Source organism: Phoenix dactylifera, chromosome 4, assembly GCF_051530095.1.
Source record: "Phoenix dactylifera cultivar Ajwa chromosome 4, Ajwa_hap1_PhDact_Kaust_v1.1, whole genome shotgun sequence".
Taxonomy (NCBI): Eukaryota; Viridiplantae; Streptophyta; class Magnoliopsida; order Arecales; family Arecaceae; genus Phoenix; species Phoenix dactylifera.
Genome location: NC_143193.1, coordinates 44,266,068 through 44,291,442, shown reverse-complemented (window position 1 = coordinate 44,291,442; position 25,375 = coordinate 44,266,068). Strand labels below are relative to the sequence as shown.

Here is a 25,375-nt window from a genome sequence, read left to right as displayed (position 1 = left end):
CGCCGGAAATCGCTCCGGGCACCGCCGGCAAGATTTGGTCGAAAGGTAGGATGAAGGAGGAAATGGCAAAATGAAAGGCAACCAAATGGAACTCTTAGGGCAGATTCGTGGGGTTTATATAGACCCCCCTAACGGCCCAGATCGGCGGGTTCGGTTCCCACCCCCCGTCTGGATGGCGCCACGTGTCGGCCTCGGAAGCCGAAGCACCGCATTCACTCCAGATCAATAAGTCGGGTACAAAATCGAAGCGCCGTCCCATCGGATCTCACGGCCTCATCATGGGTCCGCAAAATCGGACCACCTTGAAAGACGAGCGGACGTCACCCCCGCTCCTTTCATTTAATAAGCCTCAGGGACACGTGGAACGCCGGTATAACCTCAGCCTCCCCAGATCCCTATCCTGCCAATACGAGATCAGAAATATCCGACCTCGGATCATGCCGCGTGTTTATTTTGAAGCGCGAAACGGCATACCTATTTATAAGGGGGGCCTCGACCACGAGATCGAGGCGCCGCCCCATCGGGCCCAGGGACCCTCATAATGAGTACGCCGTACGACGCAATCTCGGAGATCCAAAGGGCGCAATCCCCGTTGTAGCTGCTTCGGGATGCGTAAGGACGCAGACCCCGTTATAAGTTCGCCGTCTAAAGCGACCTCGAAGTGCCAAAGGACGCAGACCCCGTTATAAGTTCGCCGTCTAAAGCGACCTCGAAGTGCCAAAGGATGCAGACCCCGTTATAAGTTCGCCGTCTAAAGCGACCTCGAAGTGCCAAAGGGCGCAGACTCCGCTATAAAAGCTCCAAGACGCGTAAGGGTGCGGACGTGATCCCCTTCGACCTCAATAACCACAATGACAATTTCTACTTCCCGCGTCCGAGCTCGCAAGTTGCTCGAACTCGGAAGTCGGGGGGTAGTGTTGGGGGAATACGGTTTTCCCCCAGCAATATTGTAACCCCGCCCCTAAGAAGCTGCATAGCCGCCGACCTTGGACGACTGAGGTCGGCGTCCGACCTCAGAACCTCCGACCTGGAGAATTTCCGATCCCAGAGGTCTGTCCTTGTCGACTACCTACTACGGTCGTACCCCTCCGAGGTCCGGCCGAGGGCCATATCCTGCCATTGTCCCAGCATTTATTGCGCATGACCTCTGCAAACCTCCGGTTCACTCAACAATTAATGCGAATCTCCGGCCCACTCAACAATTAATGCGCACCTCCGGCCTACTCAACAATTAATGCGCATGGCCCCTATTATCTACGGACCCACGGCTCTCCACGGCAAATCAGCTCAGCGGAGTCCAGTCAACCGTGATAAGTCTCTGATCTCGGCCTTACCTCCGACATCAATGCAATGATTCACCTGATCACGTGCCAGCTCGGGTCGTACGACGGCTTCATCTCCGACATCAATGTAATGATTCACCTGATAGTGTGCCAGTCCAAGCAACATGCCGAGCCGTACGACGGTCTCGCCCCATCACATCGCAGGTAAACCGACCCTCCTATAAAAGGGAACCCTTGCTTCTCAAAGTGGGGTTGGACACAGAAAACTCAAGAGACACTGTTCTCCTCTTTCTCCTTTAAACACAGATTGCCCCCCTCTGACTTAAGCATCGGAGGGCCGGCGCCGGAAAACCCGGCCACCGGCTTTTCTGCAGGCACCCCGACGGAGGACGCCGCCCGCCGACGGACCGCCACTCCCCTGTGTCCATCTGCCGCTCCCCCTCCTCGACCGACGACCGCCCTCGGGTCCAATTTCCAGCAACAGTTTGTAATTCTAAAATTAATATAGTCAAAATGAATCCATCACCACCAATATTCTTTGTTTTAGTACTGTACCCCGCATATGTAACATACTGATGTAGGCAATAGATAGTATGTCTCCTTGCCAAAATGGGTCAATATGGTATGCCCCCTTACCAATATATAGTATGCTGTTGGAGTTGAGACAATAGCTCTGTGGTACCAGTAAGGTACCAGATCAATAAGGTGCAACCCTATGTTGGCTGGTACAGGTTGGTAATGCAAGCACTAATCACTGCTACAACATACAATTTCTTTTATGGAAGAGGCTTAAGCTGATATTTAATACCATGATAACTAACTAATTGACCCCCAAAGCTTAAGGTGATTGAGAATGGGTCAACAATGTATAATAGAATTAGCAATTTTAAACTAGTGAAGTTGATTATTTGGATTTTAGATATTAATTTAATATGAAGATTCATATTTATTTTTTGTTTTACTTGAAATTTATATCAATAATAGATATTGCTAAATTTAAAATTGTATTAGCAATTTGGTAGATCATATTGTCACTTGTTTTATCAATATAAAGTATTTGAAGTAGTATCACAATGCATTTTCTTTTCCCTAAATTAATTACATTTATTTTGAATTACAGTTTATCTGAAGTAAATTATATGGCACATATATATACATATATATTAAATCTACAATGTGTCTATAACTTAATTTTAGTAACTTAGATAATATTATATGCAAGATTATAAGTTAGAGCATTAGCTGTTTGGAATGGAGGTAGGGTCAGGTAAATTAGAGGAGACAGATTTTGGGAGGGTTTGGAGGGATTTTAGGAGCTGGAGTGTTTACCAACAGAAGGTTGAGGAGAAAATAAGGTTCTACGTTTAATTAGTAGAAATCTTAGAAGTGGGGAAATGCTTATTTCTTTTCTTCCTATTTCTATTGTATGTACTTTATTTATAAATGAAAATTGAAGCGAAAATAACTAAATGAAGCAATAGTCGAGTACTTGCTTTCTTGGCTTGCTCTAAATAATGATTTCAGAATCTTGAGAAGTGCATAAGATTTTTCATTCATTCGATAGTACATGACAAGCATAGCATTGCTTTCCACCCACAAATTTACATAGTGCATACATTCATAGTCACATTAGATGTGTGTTCAATCACGTGCATGCCTGTTTGGCATGCACATGCATGCTTGTATGATTGATGGCATGGGTAGGTGGGCAGGCATGGTAGCTACTAGGTGGGTGAGTGTGAGTGTGGCATCATGTGTTTGTGCTTCTGCAAACACACATTTGGGTGCCGTGAGTGTGTCGTTGTCTGTTTTTGTGTGCATGTCTCATGTATGCTTGCACATATGCATATCCATGCTTGCACATATCCTTACACATAGGTGCATCATCACGTGTCTGCTTGTTACATTGTTTGTGCACGTTCCATGTTTGTGCATATGCATGACAATCTGTTAACTACTTAGTAATTATACATGTGTTATTAATGTTTTTTGTCATATGTTTTGTTAGCTCCGGCAAGCAGAACGATGCATGACATCGGGTGTAACTATTATATGTACAACAATTCTCACTCTCAAACCATTTCTTCTTGTCAGGTCTTATACAAGCACAAGATTATTGTTTTTGGTGGCTTTTATGACACTCTTAGAGAAGTGAGGTTGTTACTTGGTTCAACCATTACAGATTTTACAGGTCTTGCTAATTTTAATTATTTTTGCATGATGACCATGCTAGTCTGAAAGCTGTTGGTTTTCAGCTCTCTTAAGTTTTCTTTGTCTTTTTCTTGTTGTACATAAAGCTAGTTGTGAAAGGCTTGCATGCATTGGTAGCGTGCAGCCGTGCACATTATATAATTGATAGTTCATCATTTGTGGACATTATATTAGTGTAGCTTGTGCTTGCAGTCTTTCCATTCAGTTTATTGAGGAGGTGGTACACTTTAGAAAGTGATTCATACAAATTCTTCATATCTACTTGATTGACCAACTATATCAGCAATAACTCAAGGGTCTTGTTTCAACCAACCCTGGTGGATGCTTGGCACATAATTGGCACATAGAGTTTCTTGCTGGCGCAACAAGGATATGGGCTATAGACATGATATTCCATACATAGGCCATTATGACATACATCAATGAATATATGTGCATTCTCTACATAGATACATGCATACCGACATAATGTACAAATGTATGTGAATGTACATAAATAATTGGCTATTAAAATAACATAGTCCATACTTGTACAATAACATAGTCCATACTTGTACAATAACATCAACTTTTACAAGGTCATCACTTAGTCATTATTCAAATTCATAGACCCCTACCCATACTTCATATTTTAATATTAACATTATGGGCTCCAGAATTGACCATTCATACTTGAAAGGTTAGCATAAAAAAAGGAAACAAAATGCTTTTTCTCCTCATTTTTGGAGGTATCAAGAAAGTATCTTGAGTATTTCTGGAAGTATCCGAAGTGTTTTATTAACTTTGAAAAATAGGATACCTAACACAACTATCAAACTCGCTTTGTGAAGCATTCAATGAGTATCAATATCCAATATGTATCCATTTTGGACATGAAATGTGATTGGAACTATCCATGTTTCCTAGATGATCCTGGAAAGAAAATTTTTAATGCACACACACACACATACAGAGCTTGCAGGGACTCCTTCCCTGAGCCTTAAGTAGGATCACCTAATTGCCAAATTTCTACACCTTTTCAGCCAATGAGATTGCTATCTGATGACCTTGCCATGTGCCTCTAGTTGCTCACAAAAACTCATAGGAAACAAATTCCTTAATATCATGATTGGTTTTCATAAACTAATAGCTTAAGAACCTTGAAGTATTTTTATAAAAACATTTCTCAACAACGGTTCTACATTTCCAGGTGTCGATAGTTAGGTCACATGTTCGAAATCAGAAGATTCTGTTTTTATTTGGAATAGCACCCTTCAAAGAAAAAAAACATTTCGTAATGGTGGAATCTATTTGATTACTTGCTTTGTTGATGTTATGAGATACATATTTGCATGTTGCGAGAACACTAAAATGTAATCCCACCCATTAAAACAAACTAAATTTGTTGATGTAATGTCGCTCTCGTTTAGGAAATGTGGCTTCTTAAATCATTTATCTGATATCTTACTATCATAACCATGACCATCTCATCCCACCTATTTGGGGATAGCTTCATGGATCCTCATTCCCCAAGAGTTCCTATATAGAGCTACCCTTGACATAACTCTTAGCCTTTTCATTTCTTTCCTCGCAACCTTTATCTAAATCACTTTAGGTCTTCCCTCTTACACCCTCCAGTAGAAATTAAAGGTCATCTTCCTATGAATCCCTTCAGATCGTTGTTGTACATTGCCCATGTCATCTCAATGGAATCTCCATCATTTGCCCTTAATTTGTGCAACTTCAACAAGTCATCTAATCAAGATTCGAAGAAGTCATGCATTAGGAGTTGTTCTCAATGTGGTTTTATTAGTTATTATTGTTTAAACTTTAAAGGGTCAGCTTATTGCAGGTTACGATAATTAGGAATTACTCATGATACAGTGTTGTGAAGAGTAACTGCGGCTTATTAGATAATTCAGTTACTTTATTGTTTCAGGTTATGTCTAAAGTAGGGAGTCCTGATGTGAGTATAATAATGAGCCAGCTAGCAGTTAAAAAAAATGTTTTGGGTGGCTGTTTACTTTAGGTTCATGTCCATATTTAAGCATAAAAGGAGGTTGATAAAAGGTGGGGCTACCAGCTGTTGGTGGGTTTTTTAGAGTTGTCTGTGAGTTATTTTGAAAGCAATAAGAGGCGCAGGCCATCTTTTATGTTCTTCTTTTTTCTATTTTTCTTCTTATTCTTCTCAGTTTCCCCCTTATTCTACTGCAGAGCAATCTCTCTTCTGCTGTGTTCAAATCCAGCAGATTACCATAGTATTCAAATCTGAATGGGACTATACTAAGAACCGACCATACCGCAGTATGGTGCATTTATTGTACCTAGGCATACTGAGGTATGTGCCATGTGCCATACCAAGGTGTTTCAACGAACCATACATCGATATAGGGGCGTATTGCACTATGTACTGTTCGTGTGTGACTGGGGTGCCCTGTATGGCATTACTAAAAGGCCTTACTATACTCATTCATCAATCTAGTTTTACCATAATCCATCTTGACATTCTCATTTTTTCTCACTTTTTTTCAAAAATCCTCAAGATTGCCCAACATTCGGAGCCATAAAACATTGGCCTTATTGTTATTCTATAAAATTTTCCTTGGGGTCTTTGAGGTTTGTTGATCGTATAATAATACCACAGAAGCTCCTTGACACTTTCATCCAAGCTGCTCTAATCCTATTACATATCTTAGTATTCAATATATATGATGTTTGGTTACAGGAATGGTGTTTTTCTACTTAGATGCCACTAACATGTTGTGCATGGTGCATTAATACTTATGAGCATCATATATGATGTACATGTTTTGTAAATAAAGCACATATATATTCATATTTCCTATTTTTATATTTTGTTTTCAAAGGTTCGCCAAATTATCAACATTATTGGGAACAACATTATTGGGAACAAAATGCTTCTCTCTCTCTCTCTTTTCCTCTCTCTTCTCTCTTCCCCCATTTCTCCTTTACACATGCCCATCTCGCTTTTTCTTTCATGCAGCAAAAAATTGACGCTTTTAACCATTAGGCAAAAAATGCATTCAGTTCTTGATTTTGAAATTTTAAAATTTAGTTAGAATATCTACATGCATGTGCATTGCGAATCATGGAGAAGCAAATGCCAATATTGTCCAGTTCCAAAATTATGTAAAAATAAACACAAATTTACTTAAAAATGTCGTCTTTGTGCTTGGAATTTTTTCTATATGCGTTTTGGTTTGCGAAATCATCCAAAATTACCACGCGTATAAATGCCCAAGTGTTCTTCTTAGAAGTTCTAAGAAGTTATTAGTTACTTGTTATTATGCATAGAAGTATAAAATATAATTATATCGGATTTTGTTCTGTTTTTGCAGGTATTTTAATGATTTGCATATTTTTGATCTCGATCAGTTCAAGGTGAATGTTACTTGAGCTTTTGGTCGCATGCATTAGGTTATAGTTTTATATTTTCTCTTCAGCTTGTTTCATTTATGGGCTATATTTGCTTTATTAGTACCTTGCACTAGGTATTTAGGTTGGTGGTAGGCCTTTCTCAATCTGTTTTATATATATAATGAATACATGCATTTCTTACTGTAGTGGCAAGAAATAAAACCCCGTCCTGGATGCATGTGGCCTAATGCAAGGAGTGGTTTTCAACTTTTTGTTTTCCAAGATCAAGTAAGTCGACTAGTAGATTATCTTGTTCTCTTAAACTACATTTCTTGCTGTATGCTGATCTTTGGATCAATCATTCCTCTTGCTTAGCTGATCTATTCATATTGAGCATCTGTATTTGGCAATCATGCTGTGTTTCATGTTTATACTGTCTAATTAATCTTCATAAATTTTGTTTTTGAAAAAAATTAATCTTGTCTTCATCTGGTATGTATTGCTGGCTTCATACTGCTTCTGGCATTTGGTAATTAGTGAGGCAAGACCCTATAACTTCCCCTTATATTGTGTCGCTTTGCTAAGTCACAAAGGTACCAAGACCCTTGTGATGCAACTGTGATGCAACTGCCATGGTCCATCCTAGCCAGGACGGACTAGGATGGCCTGGTCTATAGAGACCTGGGGTCCGAAGATGCATTCTAGGACCTGATCTCTCTTTGGTTCGGTACAATATTGCCAGGATAGACTGGGGCTTTAATTGTTGTTTTTGCAAATCTAGTAAGGAAATATTATTGTGGTTTGGAATTTTCCATAATTATGATTTATCGACCATAGCCGTTGGACATATGACCTCAGGTCTTTCATATATCATTCTTATTAGGACTGCATTTAGTGTCCCTGCAACTTTTCATATCTCATTTTATAACTTTTGTTTGTGTTACCGTTGGTCTTCCCCTTCTCTTTCCTCCCCATTTATCGCTTGTCCAAGTACCTCTATATAATAGTGCCCTTCAGATCTTTTCTACACGCCTTTCCTATCTTAATTGGTTCTCCTTAGCTTTGTGATCATGTGTTGCACTGTTATGTCTTCTCTAATTTTCTTATTCCTCAGCTTGTCCTTCCAAGTTTGACTGGTCATCCATGCTTGGATTCTCACTTTGTTTATTGCCCAGCATTCATTATTTGATACTAACACATGCAGGACATGAAACCGATCACATTGTATTACCTCTTAAACATATCAATTGAAGTTTCACTTTCATCTCCTTTTTTTTTGGTACATCTCCTTTAAAGTTTGAGTTACACTACATATACTACCTTTGTTATAGTAATTTTAGACCCATATTCTCCAAGGATATTCTTTTTGCGGCATTTCCGTTTCCGCCTTCAATCCTATCGTTTTCTCATTAATCAACATATACCATCGTCAAATGGCATGCATCATGATATATTATCTTGAATATTGGCTATAAGTTCATCTATACAAGTACAAAGAGATATGGGCTTAGTTTTGATTTTTTGGTTTAGGCTTGACGGGACAAGAAACTCACTTGGCTCACCACCAATTCTTGTGCTTGTTATTGTCTCATTATACATATATTGAACCAGTTTAGTGTACCCTTTATCTGTGCCTTTTTCCTTTCAATGTCTATTTGGTTACTCATTTACCTATCGTGATACTCACATCAATTAGCCAAATTGTTTTTACGAATCTTTCAATTAATTGCTTAAGCAAGAAGATACATTTCATGAGAGGTCCTCTTGGCATAAATCCTACAATATGAATAAGATAATTTTCCTTTTTTCTTGAATTTATTTGATTGGCATCACCTTTAATTTCATAATGTAATTCATCTCTCTTTTTTCTCATGGTACTTGAATTTGTAGATTAATTTCATTGCTACATGTCAGTATCCCAATCTTTTGGATTTTGCTTGGTGTTCAAGCTAAATTTACTATTTTACAGAGCTTAATAAGTGGGTGCTTTCTTATATTATGCTTCTACTAGTATAGAACAAAAATAATGCAATCTTAGTTATGAACATGATATTAGCCATAAAACTTTATGCACAAATATTCTATTTCTATTAGGATATTTGAAGTGTTGTGTATAGTGCCTGCAATGAAGGTTGGTTATACTAGTGGGACCCATACTGGTTGATCGGTGGTACGGTACGGTATAGATATCGTGTCGTTTCGGTCTGTTTCAGATCTTTTTTTATTTTCAAATTTTGAACTGAAGTCGGCATATGGTTTGCCGACTTTATTTCAAAACTCAAAAATAGAAAAAGAGGGAGAGGGAGAAGGGGACACAGAGAGGGAGAAGGAGAGAGAGGGAGGGAGGGGGAGGAGAGAGAAGGGATGCCAGAGCACCTTAGTCTGAAGCCCATCGAGAGAGAGAATGGGGATGCGGGAGAGGGGGATGCCGGAGCACCTCTGGTGGAGACTTTTCGGACGCGGTCAAGAGAGGGGGAGAGAGGAACTTACCTTCTTCGGTGTCAATAGCGTTCTAAAGAGGCAAAGATTGAGAGGGCCTAGGGTTTCGTTGGGGAGAACCTTCGAGAGAGGTATCAAGCTCTTTAAGAGGGGGCAATTGGGAGATTAAATAGGCCGAACCGACCCAACAAGTTGAACCATTACAGGTTGGTGTTGGTCCAACTCGTTACGGGCCAAACTACTCGGTTTGGGTCGGTTCGGCAGACTTTTCTTGCAATAGTTACATTTGACAAAAATACTTTTACCTTATTGTCTTCCAACATATTGGCATATAATGATAAATGACCTTATCAAGTTTAATATGAAGATAAATAAAGATTTATAAGAAATATAAATTATTTTTATTATAGATTTTTGAAGCCTTTTTTATAATTGATGTATATAATTTACCTTGTGAATTTATTTTTGGCTCTTATAATTAGATAAGGTAATGTGTGTATACATGTAAGTATAAATGGGATGGACTACACTTCTCAATTCCAAAATTAATAATGAGGCATCCAAATTGAAGTTCTATACCATTGATCATGAATAGGTCCGTCGTACCGGTACCGGTCGGCGTACCGGTGGCAGCCCGTACTGGTCCCGTACCGGTTCTTCAACGATAAGCTACCGGTATTGGATTCCACGCTGATCCGGTACCGGTCTTAAGCCGGACCGGTACGTACCGGCCTGCAAGATCCGCCGTACCAGTACGTACCGGCCGGCGTACTGGTGGCGGCCCGGCCCGGTACGTACCATTCCGTACTGATTCCGTACCGATTTTTCGACAATAAACTACCGGTACCGGATTCCACGCTGATCCGGTACCGGCCTGTACGGACCGGTACGTACCGGCCTGTACGGACCGGTACGGCAGACCAAGATTATGATCTATATCACTAAAAATATTAGAAGTCAAAAATCACATATTTTAGTGGTCTCTAACATATATATCATGTGGACACAAATATGGAAGATTTCTATTTTGCTAGTATGCTAAAATACATGATGAAGCATTTAAATTGAGAATCCACCTTATTAATCATGATCTACACATGTTAAAGTATATATAGATTCAAAAATCAATAGATCTAAGTGATGCTAAGATTATAACAAAACATGATGTCATATCATTTTAACAATTCATTTTCTATCCATGTGATGCATAGGTTAGAGACAACCAAAACACATGATTTTTGGTTTCTAGCATTTTCAATGGTGAAGATTGTGATCAATGGTGTAGATCTTCAATTTGAACATCCCATTATGAGAAATTAAAATAAGTGGAGACAGCAAAGAGGATATTGGTAGAGCTAGGCTGCCCAGATACATAGCTTCCACCACTTTGGTTAGGGTTAGCACATTCCGAAACACATCTGGACTAACATTTGTGTTGTCACACATCCAAACAATGGATTAAGTTAATCAAATATCTTGTTATTTGATATTGTTAGGTGGGAGTGTTAAATCTATTGGTATGAAACCCTCAATACATCTCTCTCTCTCTCTCTCTCTGATTGCAATAATTTTAGATGCTATGAGCTTGGAGGTACTGATTCATAGTCTGTATCCACAATCAAAACTGCCATCCTGTATTACTTTCATTGGATTTGGACATACTTGTCATTCAAATATAAACATGTCTATGTGGGTAAAGAGAATGTGCATACATGCACGAGAGAAAGAACTTTAATAAATCCTTCATAGAGAACTGGAATGCAAATTCTATTACTGAAAATTATGAGACGTGCCACTTTTATTGAAACCATTTGTGATGAGCTGCACATCTCAGTACACACATTCTAATCAGATTTCAACAAGTTCGAATATTGACGAACAATGGTTAAATAATTTTATCTCATTCAAGGCCTTTCGGTATTATCAATACTTGATGCACATGTAAGAGAACTGTAAAATCTTTGATTTTTTTATTTGTTACTTTATAGGCATATTGATTATTTTATCATGGTCGTTAGAGTGATATTATATTTGTATGGTTTATCATGTAATTTTTGCACTGATAGGATTTATGCCGTATTATTATGATTCTTGTTCAACTCTTTCCATACTCATACATAGCTACATACGTACATAAACTCATTGCCTCATCAGTCTTATGTAATTGATTGTATTGTTTTGATGTTTATGAATTGTTTCTTTGACTTGATTAAGGGATCAGTGGAATTATAGGAGAGAGGTGTTATTTTTTTTTTTGGCTAAAAACGGGCATTTCATACTACACGGGTACGAATACACCGAGCGGAATCTGCAAACAAAAGGTCCCGGAATGCACCGGGCAAGTCATCCTCACCAACCTATAGGATGCCTCATGAGTGGCTCGCAACATACGCCGCTACCCAGTTCACTGCCCCGTTTGCCTCATGATATACATGCATAGCCTGAAAAGTAAACCCCTCCCTCACCATCAACCATATATCATGGAGCAAAGAATGAACCCCTCCGTTGCTGTGAGGGCCCCTCCGGACCCAGCTGATCACCGTGGCCGAGTCACCCTCCAGGAGGATGGAGCTCGCCTGAAGTACATGTCGTGCATACCGTAATCCCCTCCAAGCCGCCCACAGCTCTGCCCCTGGGATCGAGGTGTCAAAGATCTGACAACCCTTGCTGCCACCATGCTGGAGCTCGGACCCCTGATAACAAAACCTGCTCTTCCCCTCATGCTTCTGTCCAAGACTGAACCATCAAAATTGACCTTGAGGAAGCTTGGGGGTGGGGGCTCCCAGGTGAAAAACACCATATGAGAGGCTGCCGAAGCAGTATGGGGGCCCCAGGTGTCCCGAGTTGTCAAAGGTCTATGATCCGGATCTGCATGAAGGAACTCTGCTGCTTGTGCCCGAGCTCGCTCCATCATGAACCGTGGGGACAAGCTAGGCTTGCCGAAAACTCGGGCGTTCCTGGCCATCCATACCTAGTAAGCTATGCAGGACGCCCTAATAGCCACAGAACTCATCTGGGGGAACTGGACCAACGCCGGACCTCCTCCAGAAAATAATCCCTCCGGCTCCAAGCTACCCCCGGAATTCCGGACAGCCTCCAAGCCCCCCTCGCCCAGATACACTAGAATAGTGCATGGTCCACTGACTCGTCTACCTCACAATACTGGCACAAAGGAGGAATGCTAACTCCACGTCAGCTCAGCGCCAAACTCATCGGCAGACGGTCCCAGGCTACCTTCTAGAGGAATAATGCAACCCTCTGGTGTAGCCCAAACCTCCATACCCAGCCACAGTCCCTACCCAGCTCCGACTCCTGCTGAATAACCCGAGAAACATCACCAACCCTGACTCTGGCCCTACAAGTGGTGCTCCATACCCTAACATCTGGATTTGCTGATCCCGGGACGGAAAGAGCCTGTACCCGCTCTGCTAAGTGCTCCTCGAATAACTGACCCAGCCTGTCGTCATCCCACTCTGCCTCCCCAGGCATGAGGAGGTCGTGCACTCGGAGCCCAGTAGTCCCCTCACGGCTGATCATCGTCGGCCACAGCCTCAGCGGAAGTGCATCCATCCAAGGGTCCTCCATCACATCAATGCTCCGTCCGTCGCCAATCAACCACCTAGTATGTGCCAGAGCCATAGGCATATACCTCCCAACCTCTCGCCACATGAAAGATATCCTCCGACCGCCCACCACCTGGCCAGCTGAGCCTGCCCGACCATATCTCACTATCATGACCTGACTCCAAAATCCATGCAGTTCCAAAACAATCTGCACTGCTCATCGCGCCAGGAGTGCCTCACGCCTCGCCAGTAGTGACTGCACCCCCAAACCACCCTCACTCAGAGGCAGGCAAACTCTTTCTAAGGCCACCAAATGTACCCTGTGGCCCCTCTCAGAGGAGCTCCACAAGAAACTACGCATAAGCCGCTCTATCCCCATCAGCATCGTCTTCGGCACAATAGTATGGGCCATAATGAGAGAGGTGTTATTCAAAGTGACAATGAAGTATAATTTGTGTCATCCACCTCTGTATGAAATTCATATTAGAGGAGTCAATGAACTTATATGATATTTGGCGTATGAGCCATCAAATTATGATGAAATTGAAATTAGATATCATCTTCATTTTTTTTGCCTTTTGAAGATGAGAAATGCTGAGAAAAAAAATTGAATTAGTGGTCAAACTTTTTTTAAGGGTATTGGATTGTGAGACTATGTCACTGATGCAATTTCCCGGGTTTATTTGTCTAACATTACTATGTAATATTTTGTCAAAAAAAAAAACCTTTTGGGCACTCTTGACCATGTTTAAGTCAATGAGGAGTTCCCGTCCGCTCAACTTTCAGGCATACAATATATAATTAAAATATCTGTGGTTGTTTGAAAAATTATTTTATATTCATTTTTCTCGAGTGGAAATCAATCAAGTAGAGGAAATTGAACTAGAATACTGTTATGGTATTTTGTGAGGAAAACCATCAGGGATATTTTTGGTTGTGTGCAATTTATGCCAAGGATGAAATTGGTGTGGAGGAGGTTTTAGGAGTTATAAAATGTCAGGAAATAAATCACAAAAGACATGGATGGAAGTAGCAAGAAGTAATTTGTAGAAGAGCAAGCCTTGGCTAGCAAGCATAAGAGTGTTACTGTGATCTATTTACCTTGGCCACATTCATGTGATATTGTTGCTTGCTTATGTCTTGTAGTTTGATTTGTATCAAGTAATTCTTGAGTACTTGTGTTTGTTCTATGCATTTTTATCTTAAATTTTTAACTGTCTTTTCAGTTAACTGTGATCAGTAAGCTACCTAATAGGTATATCAAGTAAGCATTCTTGGTTGTTAGTTTGACCTATCTATGAAAACCATATGCCAAATCTTTTTTCCTAAATTTAAGATCAAATTTTCTTCTTCCATCTGACTTTTATGGTTTTACTTTCCAGATATGCATAAGTTTGTTCTAGTTTGTATTTGCACTTGTTTCTTTGTTGCAGTTCTAGCATCAATTGTCTTCTGTCTTACTGAAATTAGTTTCTATTGACAGATATTTCTGTATGGTGGCTATTCAAAAGAAGTTGTATCTGATAAAAATAGCTCAGAGAAAGGGATTGTTCATTCAGACATGTGGTCTCTTGATCCTCGGACATGGGAATGGAACAAGGTCCTTCGTTGCCTAGTGGTTTTACCAATTATATTTTAATCATACACTTGCACTATAATTGTCTAGATATCAAAATTTTAAAGTGGGCATTTACTTTATAGTTACATATTATTAAATCTGAATCGATGATTTATTTGGGAATTTGTGGCTTATTTCTACTCTTGTTGGTCCATGATATAAAATCATTCTGTAGCTTTTTACTCCTCTAAGGGAAAATTTTCACTCTTTTCCCTACTGGTGTTAATCTCTGGTTGCTTGCCATATAATGCTTTACTATGGTAGCACTCTTGAACTGCTACTAGATATTGCTATGATGAGATGACTGCCTTTGGTTGGTTAGCACTATCCACTGGCTGATGATGGGTAGAACCGTAGAAGTATATGTGAGAATAAGTATATGTGCAAACTTTAGCATAAAGCAGATGTTTTTATTGGAAAAGGCATATTTTAGAAAATATAATTGAAATTGAGATGTAGCATTTTTTATTCTTTTTTCCAACAAATATTTCAGTCGTATAACTTAGTTGACATAATTAATAAGACACCCTGTCTGAGAAGTAAAATAAATTTGTAAACAATGGCTTGAATCTCCATAAATGATTGATTTTACCTACAGTAAAAGAGCTTTGGTAGAAAATAAAATGAAATAGGAGACAGGATTGAAATTAGGAAAGGCTCCACTTATGCAAGAGGGTGAGCAAGGACTATAACTCCAGCTAGGTTCCAAAGTAAGAAACTTTTGGCTGTCTGCAGAGCACTAGATTCATTAGAAGTAAAATGGTGCTGGACTGCCTTTTTTTTTTGATCATGCTGAGCTCTGGAGTTCAAATGTTTACTTCATTCCTGAGGGACATCAAGCGGTGAGTTTGGCTGTCATATGTAGACAATGTGAAAATAATATAAAATGACTGCCTTTATGCATATTTTCAATATATGGATCCAAATTGCATCTTGAACCCTTAAGGTTTGAAACTTAACCTCATGCCTGTTATTTCCTCATTTTCTTTTCCTAAAATTTATTTAGGTTTCTTTTTTTAGTGTCATTTCCTTTATTCTTTGTTTCCCCAAAAGGTAGATTCTTATTTTAATGTATTTATAGGTTAAAAAGAGTGGGATGCCTCCTGGGCCCCGTGCTGGGTTTTCTATGTGTGTCCACAAGAAGCGGGCTGTCCTATTTGGAGGTGTTGTAGATATGGAAGCTAAAGGTTAGTCTTATTTTATGCTGCATATACTCTTCTTTTTTTATTATGGATTTTTCTTTTATATAATGTTGGACTGTCCATCCTTTTTGCTTTAGACTTTAGATAACATGTTCAGTATTAAGCTAGAAGTATTTATGTTTTTCAGCAGGTAAAGCAAATAATGATGCCGTCAATCTGTTTATTTGATTTTCCTTAAATTTAAATGTGCTGTTTCACTGGATGTTGTGGTAGCCAACTATTGGTCATCTATCATTATGCTTATTGGCAATTAATTGCAGTTTGACTATGTCAAAATCAAATTGTCTTGAGAATATTTGTTTACAAGTGAAAATGTTAAAATGTTTCCATTCCAAGTAGTAGGTTGTTTCAGGAGCAAACCACAGGGTGTGAACCTCCCCTTTATCCTGTTACTTAATTAAGCTCTTCAATTGTATGTTTATTTTAATTAAATGCGCTCTTTCTTATCTCAAGCAAGTCTTTTGTATGTGTATGATAGAAATTTGCTATTGTTGCTGCTGCTTGCTCCATTCCTACGCTATTCTTCTTTAACATCTTCTCAGTGTTGGACATTTGATTTTTCATGAAAATTTGTTAATTTTCACTGATATTGCCCTTGTGCTTTGCTGATGTAGGCGATGTACTCATGAGCTTATTTATGAATGAGCTATATGGCTTTCAGTTAGACAGCCATCGGTGGTATGTTCATCTTATATATTTACTGATTTAGTGATTGGCCTTTAGATATTGAGGTATAACCAAGGTTTGAAGTCCCGACGGGATGAAGGGCGTCCTGGCTGTCTCGTCCTGTTCCTATGAGAAAACAGGACCCGGATGGGGTAGGGACTCCGAAACTCATCCATGCGGGGGAAGAGAAGAAAAAAAAGGAAAGAAAGGAAGGAAAGATGAAGAAAAGGAAAATAGAAAAGAAACAAGAAGAAAAAGAAAAGAAAGACAGGAAGAGAAGAGAAAAAGAATGAAAGGAAGGAAAGAAGGAAGAAAGGAAAGAGAAAGAAGAAGAGAAAGGAAAGAGAAAGAAGAAGAGGAAGGGATAAGAAAAAGAAAGAAGAAGAAAAATGAAAGGAAGGAAGGCAAGGAAAAAGAGAGGAAAGGAGAAAAAGAAAGAAAGAAAGAAAGTGAAAGAAAAAGAAAGGAAAGGAAAGAAGAAGGGGAGAGAGACAGAGGGTACCTATAGGACTCTCGACTGGGATTGGTGTCGAGATGCGGCCGGATAGTGGGGCTTCCCGTTCTATGGAGAAACCGGGATGCCCCTATCCCACGGGATTTAAAACCTTGGGTATAACTATTAAGTTTGTTATCACTTTCTTTTTTGATTCTTTTGGTGAGATATAACTGTATACATTTACTTCTGTGAGGCTATTTCTTGGTATCCTTCATGATGAGCAATTGAATACTAAAAAAGTAAGCATTAGGTGAATGTAATTGATTTTATTATACAGTTTGCACACATTGGTAATTTTCTTATATAGAGATCTATATTGTAAGGAGTTTGCAAAATTTGAGAAATTTTGGCAATTATTGTGGTTCCTAGAACAGAAATACAAAAAAAATCCAAAAAATCTTTTAAATGACCATGCATCAAGCTGGTAACCAACTACATACAGCCTTGGCATATTTCTTTAGTCTCTTTCTTGATGTCAGCCAACACTGGTGTAGAAGCCATAGGCATTCTTTAACTTGGAAGTTCAGGCCTCACCGATGTCCTTGAGTTTTGACAAAGTTGATAAAAGGCTGTTAACCAATTTTTAAGCCTTCCAATTATGTATTCACATATAATAATTTATTTATAGTCATCTTTGAGTTTATAGTTTGTAGATACATGCATTCGTGCATAGGTACATAAGCTTCCTGCTTTCCAATAATTCTCCTCTTATTACTGACTGATTCTAAGCATATCCTAGTCGTCATTGACATTAATCTTCAGCAAGAAATTGATTGTAAACATAAGAAGCATACTAGGGAAGTGATAAAAGCATGTGCTAGGTAAACTACTTAGTCATCTGAAAGAGGCAATGAGTGTTGGAGCAAGTGCAGGCGTAGAAGTGGGGATTCCGAGCTCTCAAAGAAAGAAACTACATAAAAGAAGTTTATGTAGGAGTCAGATTCTCAAGTCCAATGTTGGTGCAGCACCCTTTAGTCAGAAGATTCTGGCTTTTGAAACACACGGTAAGCATGTTGATGCCCATAATCAGATAGTGAGTTTGCAATAGACATTGATAAGCCAATAGATGCAATTTCTGAAATACATTAATGGGAGAGAATAGATGCACTAAAGCAAAGATCAATTGTAGATTAATTTAGTTGGCTCTTCATCTTGTATGACTATGCATATCACCACCAGTCAGGGTGACTGGCATATAGATGACAAATTCAAGATATTTTACATAAATACTGATGTTAGTTTTTAAAGCCTATGCTTGCTACACTTTATTTCCATGGCAAGACGTATGGTATCCTATGAGCATCCATGGGCTGATTAAAGTAATATGCTAACATTAAGTATGAAGAAGTTGAAATTTGGAAAGATACAAACTCTTAAGGTCACAACCCAAATTTGAGCTTGTTTGAATCCCAAACTGTGACTATCATAATGAATAAAATGGATGCAAGGTTGCAATAACATTTAGCATTTCTTAGCAAACCATATGATCAAAAGAGAACATAACTAAGAACTGTAATACAAACCATAAGTCTTAGATGAAATCCAGGTACAACATTTGAACAAAATCCATTGCACATGACGCTATACCTTTAAGGTCACAAACAACACTAGTCTAATCTACCATATGATTGGTGCTGCCTCAACAATCCCCAGATCCCAAAATGCACATCCAAAAGCTAGACCTTGCTGATTCATCTTTACTTCTGAAATCTAGTCCAACTCTCACTAATTACTCCAAAAAGTTTGATAATAATGATGGGCTTAGGCTACATAGCTAAATAAGCGACTTTATCATAGTCTAAGAAATTTATTCATCTTTATTCTGAAACCTAGTCCAACTCCCACTAGTTACTCAGAAAAGTTTGATAACGAAGATGGGATTGAGCTACATAGCTCAATAAGCATCTTTATAATAGTATTAAGGAATTTTAGCCTTGATTAAAAATAAATAGTGTTTAATCGCATACAAAGTTTTGTAGAAACTGTTCAAGCAAACATTCAGTGAGGCCATAATAAATTGAATTATTGAAACTAAAACTTTCTAATTAAAGATTTAAGTAATATGGAAAGATCAAAATTCATAGAAGGTTCTTAGTTGATTTGTATAATTTATAGAAGGTTTTGATCCTAGAGGCGACGTAAATCCTCTTTGCTATTGCAGATGTGGCTAGATAAAATTATCATTAGTAAAGTGGATGAGGCCATATGAATTCTCGAGGTCCACGGAAATTCTCTTTAATAAGTTGAATGAGGCCAAAAGTAAAACTACCTGGCTAGAGGTCCAAGTGTATGTATGTATGTATGTGTTGCAAGCAAGGTCCGCTGTATCGACCGTATTGACGTACCGGTGGGCACCGGTATCGGTACGGTACCAGTATCGGTACCGAACCGGTACCGTACCGGTACGATACCGAACCGGTACCGTATCGGCTGGTTCGGACCAAAAGCCAAAAAAAAATTTGAGATTGGTACGGACTGGTCGGTACGGGCGGGTCGGTACGGGCCGGTACCGACCAGTATGGGTTGCAAATAGTCGGAACCGAAAAATATAGCTGTACCGTACCGGTTCCGTCCGGTACCGGTACGTACTGGCCCGTACCGATCGGTATGGCAGACCATAGTTGCAAGTATCATATTATATTTAATTCTGAAAGAATTTCATGAATGCAATATAGAAGATTTATCAGAAAGCTCCGAAGGAAAGCCAGATATGTATACGAGATTCTTGAAAAGATATTCTCAAGTTGATACGCATATATATGTAAGTTCAAAATCATCATTGAGGAGACTGATTTGACTTCAGTATATCTATCTAGAAACCAGAACATTGTTTTAAAGTATCAATTTCCGAAGAGCAAATAAATAGGATTTTTGATGAATTATAAATTTTAAAATGCAAGCCGACTTTGAAATCTGGGAACAATAGGTTCCACAAACAAGGAAGCCCTAAGTTTTGTGAACTAACTAGTCTCATGTGTTTTCAAAATCTTGCATCTTGGAAATGTCCGGAGCACAAATTTCATTCCAAAATTCATAGGCAAAAGAAAACCTGGTTTCTATGGTTTCAAAGAGCTTCAAAAGCTTGCTGAATTTTAGGGTTTCAAAAGGATATCTACGCTCAAAAATTTAATAACAAGGTTCCCAAAGAATAAAATCTAACTTGAATATATTATGTGATGGATGGATTTGCATTGACCAAAACTCTCAAATCTGAAATTTGGCTTGACATTGGAACACAGCTGAATTTGGAAAGAACTTCAAGGCTCACAAAGCATCTCTTAGATTCAAAAGAATTTGGAAAAATTACAAACAGGATAAAGCTAACGGACTCTTAAGCCCCCTGTCCAAGTTCTCCTTCTCCTTGCCCTTCTTCGCTGTTTCCCTTTCCCTTCTTCTCCTTTGACTGATCCTCCTCCATTTATAGGCAAGGTAGATCGGTCAACCAAGTGGGCCCACTAGGTAAATTCACCTACCTAGGTCAGTTGCCTAAGTAGGCTGGTTCCTTTAGGTTAAGTAGCTCAGTTGGTTAAGGTGGTCTGGTAAGTTGGTTTAGTTTTCAGGCAAGCTATGACAAGGGTAGACAGAGACTTGTGTACATGTAATCCTCTTCTTTCTTTTATTTTAATTTGTATATCTGTTTGCTTGAGATATTATATGTAAACTAGAAAGTACCCCCGACTTGAATTCAATAACAATTTTAAAAATTTAAATTCGTCAAGAATAAAAAGGTGATCACACAAGTTTTGTTCAAATTCCAAATTTCAGCTTTGGGTCACAATTTCAAGCATTAAATCTAAGCTATTTCTTAAATCTTAAAATCTCATAAGCTTTGTTATATCCAAACATTGCTAAAACCCAAAAGTCTAGTTAGAAAGTCGTATAAATTATTCTCTGAGTATTTCATCTGTTGCAGTCCTATTCAACTTTTATAAAATGGTTCATATTCCAAAATTTCAATTTTGCATGTATTCATACATACAAATTTGTTTAAGTATATGATGGCCTGTTACACCTAAAGACCCAAGATAGAAGTAAAACATGGTTTACTTTAAGAAGAAAAAGCATTATATGACATGAATGATAGCAGACCACAAAATAACTGTGTCAAATAATAAAAGGACTTCAAAGCAGATATGATGCCAAAAAAAGTCATTTAAGTCAAAGAGGGTGAATGAATGGTAATAGAGCACACAATCACTGGCAACTGATAGAGAAAATTCAGGAGAATATGAAGGGCTGTAGTGGCAAGCCGATCAATGTAAGGAAAACTCCTGAAGAGACAAAATCTTAAATCTGAATCATAAGTAAAGAGGAGCAAATTCCATTCGAAGAGAAAATAGGGCAGTTTGGCTGGATTTTCAACAGTCAACTAAATGGACAATAAGTCTGAATTGAAGAATTGATTCCATGCCCCAAAGCAAGGAATGCCGAACTGATCCGAACTGGATAGTGTGACCTGTACCAAACCTAACTGATTTTGACACGGGATGGTTTGGCTGTGCACGTTAGTTTGGCCATGCTGGTCGGTTCAGCCATGTGGGTCGATTTGGCTTATAAACTCTTATAAACCGATCACTCGCCTCTTCGAGAGTTTTCGAGAGCTCTCTCCGGCTCTCTCCGCTCTATCTACCTCGCAATCCCTCCTCTGTGACTCTGTCACGTCTTGCTCATCGTCGGCCTATTTCCTCAACCCCATGGCTGCAATCATCTTTGTGCTCGAGCACAACTCCTACCCCAATCCTCGACTCCGACCTTGTCCTTGTTGACGGCATTGCCGCCCTTGCCTCCACCGTGCTCCTTGATGGCATTGGTCTCTCTCTCTCTCAAGCGAGTCCAAAGATCTTGGCTTCCCTCTCTCCTTCTCTCTCCCTCTCCATCCCTCTCCTTCCTCTCCCCCCCTCTCTCCCTCCTTCCCTCTCTCTTTTCGTCCTACACCTCTTTCCTGCCCTCCATCTCCTTGTTCAGGTATGCTCTGGTACGACATGGTACGAAGTTGTGTTGTATCGGTAGCCAACCTGTACGGGGGTCATGGTAGCAGTTTGGTGAACCTTGACTCAAAGTTAAACTAAAAATCAAAAAAGTTGTGGCCTCTGAAATCTGAGTTTTGCCTCTTTATTATTTTTTTGTTAATGCTTTGTTTTTACAAGATCTAACGTTAGAGTGTTGATTTAAGTGTCCTAGTCATGGTTTTCTGTATGCTGATGTCATTAACATGCCTATTTTTCTCAAAAAATTTCATAATTTGGATTTTAAATTATATTTAAAACAAGGTTTGTTGTACTGGTCGGTGTTGGTGCTGGTGACCATACCATATCGTATCGATACCGAACTGGTATTTCTGTACAGGAGGCGTATCGACTCTCGGTATACTGAGTCGGGTACTATACTAGGTGTATCGATATTGTAATAGGATGGTACCGGTATGGATCCGGTACCATGATGGTGAACCTTATTTTAAAATATATATGTCACAAATTAAACAAATTAAAATAGATGACTCCCTTAGCGTGCTGAAATTGCAACCTTCTAACTTTCACAGTTTGATAGAATATGTACATCACTAGTGCAAACATGCTGCCATTTTCCCCCAAAATTAACTGTATACTATTTTCAAAGATTAACATGGATATTGATTTTAAAATTTAAATAGTTAAATGGCTAGAAAACAGTTTCTAGAAAACAGATTGACCCCTCTTCTTGACGACATAGTTGAAATATCACTTGATAAATGCTATTTGCGCAGGTTATTTTCAGATTTACTTGATTTCTGGGTGTATGTTTTAGGGTTCAACTAGAACACCAAAAATTATTGACTTTGTTCTTGGATTCATACGTGAGGGCATGAAGCAAATGATCAAGCAATATTTAGTTCTAATTTGACAAAATTTCCCTATTATTTGTCCAATAAACGTAAACTTCCACTTGTTTTCTTGATGAAATTGAAAAAAAAGAGGCATATCAGTTCAATAGCTAGAACAATCTTTTAACATCAAAAATCCAAATATGAGTTTCTATCCCTTGTGCCAATCTCCTTAGGCTGCAGTCCTCTCTCCCTTTCTTCAGTCCCACCTTCAAATGGTGGAAAAGAAGAGGAAAACAGGTTCTCTAATCATCCTGAGTGGCGGGGTAAGCTGCCATTAACCACTTGATCCTGGATAAATTTGACCAGTTTGGGTGCAGTTTAGGCGGTATTTCCCGGAATCGAGATCATCTGGTGATGGTATAAGGTTGGTATGTACCATACCAAACTAACTAGTTTCTTTTCAGGCTTGGTCCACATTAGGTTCTTTACGCCCTCAGTAAGTTCAGGCGGATCCTTGGACCATGGAACTTGAGCAACAAGTATTTGACAAAGTTACAATGTGTCGTAATCCACAAAACCGTGGTGAACACCCAGGTGTTCTAATTCCCTTTGATGTGTGTTACATGAATACCATGCATAGGCTATAAACTATGAAGTGTGTACTCAGTATAATATGTGATACACATAAATAACTCAAACATGAAGTATGATGACTAGAGGAATTTGATGGGGCTGAAGAAGTAAAATTGCCATTTTAGTTATCTGTAATGTAGAACTTCCATGGGTTGATCTGTTTCCAAATAATATCTCTGTGGATGGTCTAGAAGCTTTCTAACATCAATACTATAGCGTAAAGAACAGTTCATAAGGTTGCATTCGTCAATAATTTTCTTTTTGTTCCTTTGCTTCAGCTCATTTTCTTGCATTATTCTGTAGGTATCCTCTGGAGCTACGGAAGGATAAGTCTGCTAAAGACAAGGTATAATTAGCATCACTCCTAAAAGTTCATAACGAAATAAAAGTATGTGCAATTGGTTTGTCTTAGAGTTCTCTTGTTGATGCCTTTGATCTGCAACACTACTTTAATCCTTATTTGAAAAGCACACACAAGTCAGTGAATGTTATGATTTTTGTTATAATCTTTTTTTTTAATACAAAAGAAAATAACACGAAGCTTGCTTGTTCCATAACATGGCAGAAAGCTGGGCCATGATAATGTTGATTATAACTTTTATATTATATCTATTATATGTCACTATGTTATTTTCTGTGATGAGCCATTATATTGGCTTACAATTATGACTATGATGCAACAATAATTGTTAAAAAATGTTGAAGTTTTAAGGGAGATGACTATTTGTTAGACCACTGTCATGGCTGATATGATTTCATGCTTTTACCTGGATGAAAGCCATGATGGTGTTATAACTGTTTCAGGGCTCTCATTATGCTAAAATTACATGTGAGAATCTGTAAGTATTAGTTATATTTCATGGTTCGACTATTAAAACACCAATCCTTGTGCCAAACATGTAAAAATCTGTAAGAGCAATTATTTCTTGTTTTGATTACTATAATGATAATAAAGGCTGTTATCTTATATTCCTTTTGTTATTTTCTTCGATCTGGTCATTTTCCTCACATTGCAAATATTATAACAGTCTTAAGAATTGTTCTTTAACACCATGACTTATTTTCTGCTATAGTGGTCAATAGTGGCTATTATTTTCAGTAGTTTCTGATTTCCATTCGCTATGAAGAATGGGTATTCTTTTGTTAATATTATACTAAACTTGATTATTGTATGTTGGGTAATTTTCATGTAGGTAAAAGGGTGCAAAAGAAATGAACCCATAAAAGATTCTGCTTCTTCCAGCAAGGACAGTCGAGATGATATAGAGATGTCTGAAGCAAATGATGGGGACGAGGAGGAGTATTATGAGGAGACATCTGATGTGCAATATGGCACCCAGGATGTTTCTCATATGACCAGAACTCTTTCCCTGGATGATGTTGCCTCAACCAGGGTATCGGATGTAAAGGTACAAGGACTGGGCTGTAATTCTGGTTTGCAAGCTTGCAGCTTATCAGAGGTCGGTTGCATACACTTTGAAGTTAAACCTGTACCATTTGGATTTTTGTGTTCACTGACCATGTTTTGAGTTGTAGACAGTAAAGCCTTGTGGACGTATTAATTCTTGCATGGTTGTGGGAAAAGATATGCTTTACTTATATGGAGGAATGATGGAAGTGAAAGATCAAGAAATTACACTTGATGATCTATATTCACTTAACCTCAGCAAACTAGATGAGTGGAAGTGTATAATACCGGTTAGTTCCATTTAAATCCATGATTCTTAGATGTGTCTGATTTTCATTAACTCCATCTTTTTTTATTATATTTTTCTTTATGTTGATCAAAACATTTTATGTCAAAAGAGTACAAAATCGAGTCATGTGTATAATACTATTATTTTTGCATCATGGTCTATAATCAATTTATCCTTTTTATGTCATTTTTAAAAGACAGCATATTCTGTGAAGAGCTAGTGAAATCATCAGAAACTAGGGCATATCAGAATGCACGCTTAGTTATTCCCTATAGTTACGAGCAGATATTGAACTGCTATAATGATAGTTGATTTATCCTTTAAGCATCATGTTCCTTCATTTCCTTTTGTTAAATTTTAGATTAGACAATAAACTTCTTGATGAGTGACAGTATTCCAAAAAACTT

At 38.6% G+C, this 25,375-nt stretch overlaps 1 protein-coding gene and 1 long non-coding RNA gene across 4 annotated transcripts in view; both read left to right on the top strand.

The window, feature by feature from the left end:
• Positions 1-25,375, top strand: part of LOC103719647 (Galactose oxidase/kelch repeat superfamily protein) — a 54,412-nt gene that overhangs the window by 17,622 nt on the left and 11,415 nt on the right. For all 3 annotated transcript variants that reach the window (XM_039133776.3, XM_088720017.2, XM_088720018.1), the window contains 9 exons: positions 3,378-3,439; positions 6,833-6,875; positions 7,059-7,139; positions 14,337-14,453; positions 15,553-15,658; positions 16,288-16,351; positions 23,575-23,617; positions 24,465-24,731; positions 24,808-24,969. In XM_039133776.3, coding sequence (XP_038989704.2) covers positions 3,378-3,439; positions 6,833-6,875; positions 7,059-7,139; positions 14,337-14,453; positions 15,553-15,658; positions 16,288-16,351; positions 23,575-23,617; positions 24,465-24,731; positions 24,808-24,969 — 945 coding nt within the window. The remainder of the gene's footprint in view (positions 1-3,377; positions 3,440-6,832; positions 6,876-7,058; positions 7,140-14,336; positions 14,454-15,552; positions 15,659-16,287; positions 16,352-23,574; positions 23,618-24,464; positions 24,732-24,807; positions 24,970-25,375) is intronic.
• Positions 17,243-20,138, top strand: LOC148714085 (uncharacterized). Its single transcript, XR_015977202.1, has 2 exons — positions 17,243-19,140; positions 19,457-20,138. It is a non-coding gene; the product is annotated as an uncharacterized LOC148714085 (long non-coding RNA).